Here is a 12,044-nt window from a genome sequence, read left to right as displayed (position 1 = left end):
TTTGGAGGTCTATATACCACTCCCACTAACATTTTCTGCCCTTTGATATTTCTCAGTTCTACCCATACAGATTCCGCATCACCAGAGTTAATAGCCTTCCTTTCAGTTGTGTTAATCCCCTCTTTAACCAGCAATGCTACCCCACCTCCCTTTCTTTTTTGCCTATCCTTCCTAAATATTGAATACCCCTGGATGTTGAGTTCCCAGCCTTGGCCATCCTAGAGCCATGCTTCTGTAATCCCAATCAAATCATATTCGTTTACCTCTATTTGCGCAGCTAATTCATCCACCTTGTTCCGAATGCTCCTTGCATTAAAACACAAAGCCTTCAGGCTTGTTTTTTTAACGCTCTCAGACCTAGATGAATTATTATTTACTGTGACCATGTTTGAGTTAAACCGTTGAGTTCTTTGCCTTCTAATTTTGTTTTTCTCCTTCCTGTCTTTTGCTTTTTTCCTTGTTTCCTTTTTCTCTGTCTCCCTGCTCAGGTTCCCAACCCCCTGCCACTTTAGTTTAATCCCGCCCCAACAGCACTAGCAAACACTCCCCCTAGGACATTGGTCCCAGCCCTGCCCAGGTGCAAACCATCCCGTCTGTACTGGTCCCACCTCTCCCAGAACCGGTTCCAATGTCCAAGGAATTTGAATCCCTCCCCCTTGCACCATTCCTCTAGCCACATATTCATTTGAAATATCCTCCTATTTCTACTCTGACTAGCACGTGGCACTGGTAGCAATCCTGAGATTACTACCTTTGAGGTCCTATTTTTTAATTTACCTCCTAACTCCCTATATTCTGCTTTTAGGACCTCATCCCGTTTTTTACCTATATCGTTGGTGCCTATGTGCGCCACGAGAACTGGCTGTTCGCCCTCCCCCTCCAAAATGTTCTGCAGCCGCTCCGAGACGTCCTTGACCCTTGCACCAGGGAGGCAACACACCATCCTGGAGTCTCGATTGCGGCCGCAAAAACGCCTATCTATTCCCCTTACAATTGAGTCCCCTATCACTATAGCTCTTCCACTCTTTTTCCTCCCAGCCTGTGCAGCAGAGCCACCCATGGTGCCAGGAAGTTGGCTGCTGCTGCCTTCCCCTGATGAGTCATCCCCCCCAACAGTATTCAAAGTGGTATATCTGTTGGAGAGGGGGATGGCCGCAGGGGATTCCTGCACTACCTGCCTGCGCCTCTTACTCTGCCTGCTGGTCACCCATTCCCTTCCTGCCTGTACACCCTTTACCTGCGGTGTGACCAACTCGCTAAATGTGATATTCACGACGTCCTCAGCATCGTGAATGCTCCAAAATGAATCCAGCCACAGCTCCAGTGCCGCAATGCGGTCTGTCAGTAGCTGCAGCTGGACACACTTCCCACACACATGGTCGTCAGGGATGCAGGAAGCGTCCCTGATTTCCCACATAGAGCATGAGGAGCACACTACGGGGCTGGGCTGCCCTGCCATGACTGACCCTTTAATTAATTAATTAAAATTAAATGAATCCCACCAATTTCACTTCAATTAAATGATATACTCAAAGGCCCTTGCTTAATAGTAGTCCCCACTACACAACAGAGACCTTAGAAACCACAAAATTTAAGTTTAGAAAAATTTAGAAAGAAAATACTCACCAACCAATCACTTACCCGCTTCTTGGTGACATCACACTTCGATTACTTTTTGCTTCCCTCTCCCGGAACCTGGATTGGTAAGCTCCTTAAATACCGTCGCCGCCTCTGGTGCTCCCTCGCAGGTCCACTGCCTCTCCGCTCTCTCGGGGCTCTGGGCCTCGCTGCTCGCCGCCTCGGGGCTGCTCCTTAAATATCGCCGCCGCCTCTGGTACTCCCTCGCAGGTCCGCCGCCTCATCCACAATCCCTACCGCTACTTCTCTCAAGACCCTAGGATGTAAGCCATCAGGTCCAGGGGACTTATCCACCTTAAGTCCCATTATCTTACCAAGTACCATCTCCTTAGTGATTTTAATTGTGTTTAGCTCCTCCCCCCCATAGCCCCCTGTTTGTCCAGTGTTGGGATATTTTTAGTGTCCTCTACTGTAAAGACTGATACAAAATATTTGTTCAGCGTATTTGCCATCTCCATGTTCCCCACTACTAATTTCCCGGTCTCGTCCTCTAAGGGACCAACATTCACTTTAGCCACCCTTTTACTTTTTATATAACTGTAGAAACTCTTGCTATCTGTTTTTATATTTTTTGCTAGTTTACTTTCATAATCTATCTTCCCTTTCTTAATTAAACTTTTAGTTATTCTTTGCTGGCTTTTAAATGCTTCCCAATCTTCTATCCTCCCACTAGATTTGGCTACTTTATATGCCCTTGTTTTCAGTTGGGTACTATCCTTTATTACTTTACTTAGCCGCGGATGGCTGTCTTTTCTTTTACGCCCCTTTTTCCTCAGTGGAATATATTTTTCTTGAAAGTTGTGAAATATCTCCTTGAATGTACACCACTGCTCCTGTACTGTCTTACACCTTAATCTATTTTCCCAGTCCACTTTAGTCAACTCTGCTCTCATACCTTCATAGTCTCCTTTATTTAAGCTTAGTACGCTGGTTTGAGATCCAACTCTCTCACCCTCCAACTGAATTTGGAATTCAACCATGTTATGGTCACTCATTCCAAGGGGATCCTTTACTAGGACATTTTTTTATTAATCCTGTCTCATTACACAGGACCAGATCTAAGATTGCCTGCCCCCTGGTTGGTTCAGTAACATACTGCTCAAGGAAACCGTCCCTAATGCACTCTATGAACTCTTCATCAAGGCTGCCCTGCCCAATTTGATTTGTCCAGTCAATATGAAAGTTAAAATTTCCCATGATTATAGCTGTTCCCTTATTACAAGCCCCAATTATTTCCTGATTTATACTCCGACCAATAGAGTTGCAACTGTTAGGAGGCCTATAGATGGCGCCCACTAGTGACTTTTTCCCCTTATTATTCCTTATCTCCACCCAAACTGTTTCACTATCCTGATCCTTTGACCCAAAATCATTTCTCACTATTGCAGTGGTTCCATCCTTTATTAACATAGCCACCCCACCTCCCTTTCCTTCCTGTCTGTCCTTCCTAATAGTCAAATACCCCTGGATGTTTAGTTCCCAGTCATGGTCACCTCGCAGCCATGTTTCTGTAATGGCCACCAGATCATACCCATGTGTAGTTATTTGTACCGTCAACTCGTCTATTTTGTTACGAATGCTGCGTGCATTCAGATAAAGAACTTTCAAATAGGTTTTGTGACAATTTATTCCTGCTTTTACCCCCTTTACTACTTTACCTTTATCTTTATACATTCTGACCTTCCTGACACGCTCTGGTTTTTAATTTCCCCACTGCTACTTTGCTCTATTGCCTTCTCCACTGACATTTTTATTTTTCGCTCTCTTGAAACCTCCCCCCCACTAATTAGTTTAAAACCCTCTCTACAGCCCTAGTTATTACCACTTCTGTCAGCAGCGAGTTCCAGGTCATCACCACTCGCTGCATAAAAAAGTTTTTGCTCACATCCCCCCTGTATCTCTTGCCCAAAACCTTAAATCTGTGTCCCCTAGTCCTTGTACCATCAACTAGTGTGAACAGCCTTTCCCCGTCTAGCCTATCCAAACCCATCATAATCTTGTACACCTCTATCAAATCACCCCTCAACCTCCTTTGTTCTAATGAAAACAAATCCAGCTTCTCCAACCTGTCCTTGTAGCTAAGATTCCCCCATCCCCAGAACCATTCTGGTAAATCTCCTCTGCACCCTTTCAAGGGCCTTCACATCCTTCCTAAAGTGTGGTGACCAGAACTGGACGCAATACTCCAGTTGTGGCCTAACCAGCGCTTTATAAAGGTTCAGCATAACTTCTCTACTTTTGTACTCAATACCTCTATTTATGAAGCCCAAGATCCCATATGCTTTGTTAACCACTCTCTCAATATGTCCCGCCACCTTCAGGGACCTATGCACATTAACTCCCGGGTCCCTCTGTCCCTGCACACTCTGTAAAACTGTGCCATTAAGTGTATATTGCCTCTCCCTGTTCCTTCTGCCAAAATGTATCACCTCACACTTCTCTGTATTAAATTCCATCCGCCACTTGTCTGCCCATTCTGCTAGCCTTTCTATGACCTGTTGCAGTCGATTGATATCATCCTCACTGTTTGCCACACCCCTAAGTTTGGTATCATTGGCAAATTTAGAAATTCTACTTTGTATTCCAATATCCAGGTCATTTATATATATCAAAAAAAGCAGTGGCCCCACCTATTCCATGAACCTCAATTTTGTTAACCTGCCTTCTATGTGGTACTTTGTCAAACTCCTTCCGAAAATCCATGTAGACAACATCCATTGCATTCCCTTCATCTATTCTCCCTGTTACTTCATCAAAAAATTCAATTAGATTCGTCAAACATGATCTGCCTTTTACAAATCCGTGTTGGCTCTCCTTAATTAGCTTAAACCTCTCCAAGCCCCATTAATGTTTTCCTTGATTATTGTTTGTAAAACTTTACCCACCACTGATCTTAAACTGACCGGCCTGTAGTTACTAGGATTGTCCTTACACCCTTTCTTGAACAATGGGGTCACATTTGTCACTTTCCAATCCTCAGGCACCTCCCCATAAACGTCATCCTGTGGTCTTGGCAATGGCCACGGCTATATGTGAGAATTTATAGTTCCAATGAATTCCTGAAGCATAGCGCCCAATCGTGGGATATAAATATACTCCAGGAACTGCCAGTTACAAAAACAAACGCAGAAGGCTACATCTCTGAACATTGGAACAGGAGGAGGCCATTCAGCCCCTCGAGCCTGTTCTCCCATTCAATGAGGCCATGGCTGATCTGCGTCTCAACTCCATTTATCCGCCTTTGCTCCATATCTCTTAATGACCTTCACTAATAAAAATCTAGCAATATCAGTCTTGACTTTTTCACTTTACCCCCAGCCTCAACAGAGCTCCAGATTTCCACTACTCTTTGTGTGAAGAAGTGCTTCCTGACATCGAAACATCGAACAATAGGAGTAGGAGTCGGCCATTCGCCCTTCGAGCCTTCTCCGCCATTCAATATGATCATGGCTGATCCTCTATCGCAATACCATATTCTGGCTCTCTCCCCATAACCCTTGATGCCTTTTGTGTCTAGAAATCTATCTACAGGAAACTTTGTGTTATCCGGAGGCTAAATGTCCGGCAAGCTCGAGCCACCGGCAAAAATCAGGAGCCGTATTTTTTCTTTTTGTTTCTTTTCGTTGCTTTTTTCTCAACAGTCAAGCTCTGCAAGGTCTGTAGCTAAGCAACAGCTTCAGCTAGAGATGCTACAGAGAGGCTTGCCGACTGTTTAGAAGCTGTTGCTAAGCAACAGTGTTTGTTGTCAGATACGGAGATGAAAACCTCCGTATGCTTCAACATTACAGCTGGAGTGTCCGGCAGTTTTGAGGGAACGGCAACAGCTGAGTCCCGTCGGTGCCGGATAGCACAAAGTTTCCTGTATCTCCTTCTTAAATATATTCAGTGACTTGGCCTCCACAGTCTTCTGTGGTAGAGAATTCCACAGGTTTACTGCCCTCTGAGTGAAGAGATTTCTCCTCATCTCAGTCCTAAATGTCCTACCCTGTATCCTGAGACGGTGACCCCTCGTTCTAGACCCCCCCCAGCCAGGGGAAACATCCTCCCTGCATCCAGTCTGTCTAATCCTGTCAGAATTTTATACGTTTCAATGAGATCCCCTCTCATTCTTCTAAACTCTAGTGAATACAGGCCTAGTCGACCCGATCTCTCCTCATACGACAGTCCTGCCAACCCAGGAATCAGTCTGGTGAACCTTCGCTGCACTCCCTCTATGGCAAGTATATCCTTCCTTAGTCACCGCCTGCCACCCCGAAGTGGAGTGCAGCAGAGAATGAGAGAAAATTCCCCAGTGCTGTTGCCACACCGCTGCACCTGGATGTATCTCCATCTCACCAGGACAGCCGTTGGCTGCTCCAGCCTCACCTGCCACGTACAAATGACGTGGGGGGCATAGCGCCAGATTTAGCTGGCATCTGTCCTCTTACAGCCTCTTTATAGTAGCAGGAGGCCCCCGGAAATGAGAGTAACCCGTGCATCAGAGGTGATGCTTGAGCCAGGGAAATGGGTGGGATGGGGTCGGGTGTGGGGGGGACGGGGGATGGGTGTGGAGGGGATGGGGGACGGGTGTGGGGGCAACGGGGGATTGGGTGTGGGGGGGACAGGGGAATGGGTGTGGGGGGGATGGGGGATGGGTGTGGGGGGAAACGAGGGAGACGGGGATGGGTGTGGGGGGGACTGGGGCGGGTGTGGGGCGGACGGGGGACGGGTGTGGGGGGGACTGGGGCGGGTGTGGGGCGGACGGGGGACGCGAGTGGGGGGGATGGGTGTGGGGGGGACTGGGGCGGGTGTGGGGGGGACGGGTGTGGGGGGGACGGGTGTGGGGGGGACGGGGGACGGGTGTGGGGGGGACGGGTGTGGGGGGGACGGGGGACGGGTGTGGGGGGGACGGGTGTGGGGGGGACGGGGGACGGGTGTGGGGGGGACGGGGGACGGGTGTGGGGGGGACGGGGGACGGGTGTGGGGGGGACGGGTGTGGGGGTGACGGGGGGGACGGGGGACGGGTGTGGGGGGGACGGGGGGGACGGGGGACGGGTGTGGGGGGGACGGGGGACGGGTGTGGGGGGGACGGGGGGGACGGGGGACGGGTGTGGGGGGGACGGGGGGGACGGGGGACGGGTGTGGGGGGGACGGGGGGGACGGGGGACGGGTGTGGGGGGGACGGGGGACGGGTGTGGGGGGGACGGGTGTGGGGGGGACGGGGGGGACGGGGGACGGGTGTGGGGGTGACGGGGGGGACGGGTGTGGGGGGGACGGGTGTGGGGGGGACGGGGGACGGGTGTGGGGGGGACGGGGGACGGGTGTGGGGGGGACGGGGGACGGGTGTGGGGGGGACGGGGGACGGGTGTGGGGGGGACGGGGGATGGGTGTGGGGGGGACGGGGGACGGGTGTGGGGGGGACGGGTGTGGGGGGGACGGGAGGGACGGGGGATGGGTGTGCTGGTCCACCTGAACAGAAGAAGCTCTGAGTATCAGCATGTTGTTGGATTATTGATAACCGCGCCCAACGCTGATGCCCTCAGCAGTCACGGGACGGTGCTCAGAAATCTTCCCCTCCCTTGCCCAGGTCAATGAGCCCAATTGTCGTGCCCTCACCATGCCCTATATCATCTAAGTCAGCACAGCAAGGCTGAAAGGTGGTCTTTGTGTTGTACAAGGCTGACTACTGGCCTGTTCTGATGTGAACCCTCTCTCTCCAATAACAGAACTGTTAATGTTTGAGCCAATCCAGTTGTGCGAATTCTCATTGCAGGAAACATCAGCATGTCGGACAAGCAGTGTCACGTGACCGAGCTCCACAGCCAACAGCAAGTGTCCCTTTGCTTTGATGTGATGGTGCAGTCCCAGGTCAATTGGGAGAAGTTTCTGATGCCAGCACCCACATCTGTCGCTATTTTGGGTGAACTGGTGCATCTGGCTACGAGGATGGAGGACTTCAAACTAAATCAAGGCAGTGCAGGCAAGAAATCCCTGTTTAAACGTCCAGATTCATTCAAGAGGTGCCTGATGGAGGTTTGCAACCAAACCGTAAACTCGTTTCAACAGACCCGCACTAATCTGAACAAAATCTGCATGTGTTGTGAGGACCTCCTTGTCCATGTGAAGAATGTGGGTGAAGGGACATCTCTGAACAAAGACCTTCCCAAGCAGCTGCAGAACATTCGGGTTTGTGCAGACAAATCCAAAACATGTGCCGAATCTGTGGAAAAGGAGCTCTCCAATCTCAGCGATCTACTGAGTGAGCTGCTGGAGACCTGTACAGATTCCCAGAGTATCAGCCAGGATAAGCTGGGGGAAGTAAGGAAAGTCCTGTCGGAAACACAACAGAAGAATGAGTTAGTAGAGGAGAAGAAGTGCAATTTACAGAAGCAATGGATCGAGGCTTCCCGAAAACGTGAGGAAGTCACCAGTGAATACGACAATGTAAGGGCGAGTGCTCTCATTGATCAGTTCTGTTTGGAAGGACTGAAACAGATGAAGAAGCTTCTCCCAAAGATTGTTGATCTTTTGAGCAATGTGACCAGCCCAGTGCTTCTGGTGGTGGAGCTGGGGAAAGGGTTGATCTTTCTCATACAACTGGTGTCTGAGCTGAAAGACAAAGAATCCTCTGAATCAAACCCTGAAATCAGCAGTTTCCTCAGCAAGGTTAGAGAGGAAGCCTCACTGAAGATCAAGGAAGTCCAATCCCAGTTGGAGGAGTCGCAAAAAATGTACAATGAATGTCACCAAAATATGAAAAGTTCGTGTGATGAGAGTGAGACGTTGTTGAGAGAGATAAAGAACAATCAGGCACAAGAGATGGATATCAGCACACGTGTAGCGTTGATGGCTAAAGGGCTTGGGGCACTGGGGAGCATCAAGTCCAACTGGTCAGAGATGATCAACTTCATTCATATCATACCAAAATTAACTGAAGGTTGCCAGAAGACATTTAAGAGACTTAGTGCGGTGAGTGGTGAAGGCACGCAGGGTGCTCCAGGTGCGTTAGCCAGTAGTCAGATGATGAACTTTCAAGTGTCCCAGGCAGTCAGCATCATGACCCACATCGGTGACATGTCAAAAACCTATGTGGAGATTCACGACAAGTACCTTGCAGGTCAACTGGGCGAGCTGAGCTCATTGCTGGGCGGGCAGGGGTCTGAATACAAGTTTAAGAAGGTCCAGGATAAATGTGACGAAGCAAGAAAGGAAATCCATCACAGGGCCGCTGTGAATCAGGAGCAACTTCAGAAGAATGCCCAGCAGGGAAGTGAAGCCATTGCTAAACTTACAGACCTGCTGCTGCCCAGGAAGTGAATGGAAATCCTGCAATGAAACATATTCTCAGCTGTGCGAGTGACCAACCCCTGGAATCTCCAATCCAATCATCAACCACCTCTCCCAACCCCTGGAATCTCCAATCCAATCACCAACCACCTCTCCCAACCCCTGGAATCTCCAATCCAATCATCAACCTCCTCTCCCAACCCCTGGAATCTCCAATCCAATCATCAACCACCTCTCCCAACCCCTGGAATCTCCAATCCAATCATCAACCTCTTCTCCCAACCCCTGGAATCTCCAATCCAATCCAATTAAGGGTTACGGGGAGCGGGCAGGAATTTGGACATGAGCCTAGGTTCGGATCGGTCATGGCCCTGTGGGTAGCGGAGCGGGCCCAGGGGCCGTGTAGCCTGATCCTGCTCCTATTTCATGTGTCTAATTCTGTTAGATTCAGGAGATGGTTCTGTGATAGTGGATTGGCGGTTAGGATCAGATCAGCCATGATCTTATTGAATGGCGGAGCAGGCTCGAGGGGCCGATTGGCCTACTCCTGCTCCTATTTCTTATGTTCTTATGTTCTTATCAACCTCTTCTCCCAACCCCTGGAATCTCCAATCCAATCATCAACCACCTCTCCCAACCCCTGGAATCTCCAATCCAATCATCAACCACCTCTCCCAATCCCTGGAATCTCCAATCCAATCATCAACCACCTCTCCCAACCTCTGGAATCTCCAATCCAATCATCAACCACCTCTCCCAACCCCTGGAATCTCCAATCCAATCATCAACCACCTCTCCCAATCCCTGGAATCTCCAATCCAATCATCAACCACCTCTCCCAACCTCTGGAATCTCCAATCCAATCATCAACCACCTCTCCCAACCCCTGGAATCTCCAATGCAATCAACCTCCTCTCCCAACCCCTGGAATCTCCAACCCAATCATCAACCTCCTCTCCCAACCTCTGGAATCTCCAATCCAATCATCAACCACCTCTCCCAACCCCTGGAATCTCCAATCCAATCATCAACCACCTCTCCCAACCCCTGGAATCTCCAATCCAATCATCAACCACCTCTCCCAACCCCTGGAATCTCCAATCCAATCATCAACCTCCTCTCCCAACACCTGGAATCTCCAATCCAATCATTAACATCCTCTCCCAACCCCTGGAAACTCCAATCCAATCATCAACCTCCTCTCCCAACCCCTGGAATTCCGGTGACCTTCCATTTGAGGTGAGGGAATGTGAAAGTTCTGATTAAATCCCGCGGGCAGGTCCGGAGAATTCTTTGATTGAATTACTGCAAAGTTTTGAAGGATTCTGGAAGATCCAATCAGACAGAATAGTCATCAATTGATCATGTTTGATTGGTGTTTGCTTTCTCTGTCCCTTTTAAGCTTATATTGAAATCTGAAAAAAAATTAATCACATTAATCTGATTTTTACGATTATCTGTGCCACTGATTAATTTCCTCCTCTCGCAGTTTTAAATACTTTAACCATCAACTTTACACAGTTATGAAATTCACCAAAAGTATAGAAACAGTCAAACAACTCCCCTGCTCCACTTTGAGATAGTGGCCATGGGATCTCTCAGTACTGACCCTCTGACTGTGCAGCGCTCCCTCAGTACTGCCCCTCTGACAGTGTGGCGCTCCCTCAGTACTGTCCCTTCCACAGTGTGGCGCTCCCTCAGTACTGCCCCTCCCACAGTGCAGCGCTCCCTCAGTACTGTCCCTTCGACAGTGCGGCGCTCCCTCAGTACTGCCCCTCTGACAGTGTGACGCTCCCTCAGTACTGCCCCTCTCACAGTGCAGCGCTCCCTCAGTACTGCCCCTCCGACAGTGCGGCGCTCCCTCAGTACTGCCCCTCCCACAGTGCGGCGCTCCCTCAGTACTGCCCCTCCCACAGTGCAGCGCTCCCTCAGTACTGCCCCTCCGGCAGTGCGGCGTTCCCTCAGTACTGCCTCTCCGACAGTGCAGCGCTCCCTCAGTACTGCCACTCCCACAGTGAAGCACTCCCTCATTAGTGCCCATTCGACAGTGCAGCGCTCCCTCAGTACTGCCACTCCCACAGTGCAGCGCTCCCTCAGTAGTGCCCATTCGACAGTGCAGTGCTCCCTCAGTACTGCCTCTCCGACAGTGCAGCACTCCCTCAGTACTGCCCCTCTGACAGGGCAGCGCTCCCTCAGTACTGCCCCTCCCACAGTGCAGCACTCCCTCACTACTGCCCCTCCGACAGAGCAGCGCTCCCTCAGTACAGCCACTCCCACAGTGCGCCGCTCCCTCAGTGGTGCCCCACTGACAGTGCGGCGCTCCCTCAGTACTGCCCCTCAATTACAAGAGGAATGCAGGGAACAGCACCAACCGCTTATACATGGCCTTCTTTGATCTCACAAAGGCCTTCGACACTGTCAACTGTGAGGGATTATGGAGTGTCCTCCTCAAATTTGGCTGCCCTCAAAAGTTTGTCACTATCCTTCGCCTGCTTCACGACGACATGCAAGCCGTGATCCTAAGTAATGGTTCCACCACAGACCCAATTCACGTACGAACCGGGGTCAAGCCAGGCGGTGTCATCGCACCAACACCCTTCTCGATCTTCCTTGCTCTAATGCTCCATCTCACCCTCAGTAAGCTCCCCACTGGAGTGGAGCTAATTTACAGAACAAACGGGAAACTGTTCAACCTCCGTCGCCTCCAGTCCAGATCCAAGGTCGTCCCATCCTCTGTCGTCGAATTACAGTACGCAGACGATGCTTGCGTCTGCGCTCACTCGGAGGTCGAACTCCAAACCTTCGTCAACACCTTCACCAAAGCATACGAGAGCATGGGCCATACACTAAACATCCGTAAGACAAAGGTCCTCTACCAACCTGCCCCCACCACACAGTACTACCCCCCGATTATCAAAATCCACGACAAAGCCTTGGAAAACGTGGACCACTTTCCATACCTCGGGAGCCTACTGTCAACAAGGGCAGACGTCGACGACGAAGTCCAACACCACCTTCAGTGTGCCAGTGCAGCCTTCAGTCGCCTGAGGAAGAGAGTGTTTGAAGACCAGGACCTCAAACCCAGCACTAAGCTCATAGTCTACAGAGCAGCAGTGATACCCGCCCTGCTGTATGCCTCA

The 12,044-nt window shown here is 50.3% G+C and overlaps 1 protein-coding gene across 1 annotated transcript; it reads left to right on the top strand.

The window, feature by feature from the left end:
* Positions 1–7,081: 7,081 nt before the first annotated feature.
* On the top strand, positions 7,082–10,358 carry LOC147082200 (uncharacterized). Its single transcript, XM_085980409.1, has one exon. The coding sequence runs from the start codon at positions 7,402–7,404 to the stop codon at positions 8,932–8,934; it is 1,533 nt and encodes a 510-aa protein (XP_085836535.1). The 5' UTR covers positions 7,082–7,401; the 3' UTR covers positions 8,935–10,358.
* The last annotated feature ends 1,686 nt before the right edge of the window (positions 10,359–12,044 follow it).

This window comes from Somniosus microcephalus, unplaced genomic scaffold (assembly GCF_052327205.1).
Source record: "Somniosus microcephalus isolate GS21.2 unplaced genomic scaffold, FLI_Smic_1.0 scaffold145, whole genome shotgun sequence".
NCBI lineage: Eukaryota > Metazoa > Chordata > Chondrichthyes > Squaliformes > Somniosidae > Somniosus > Somniosus microcephalus.
Note: the sequence above shows the minus strand (reverse complement) of the source record. Positions and strands in the feature narration are given on the sequence as shown.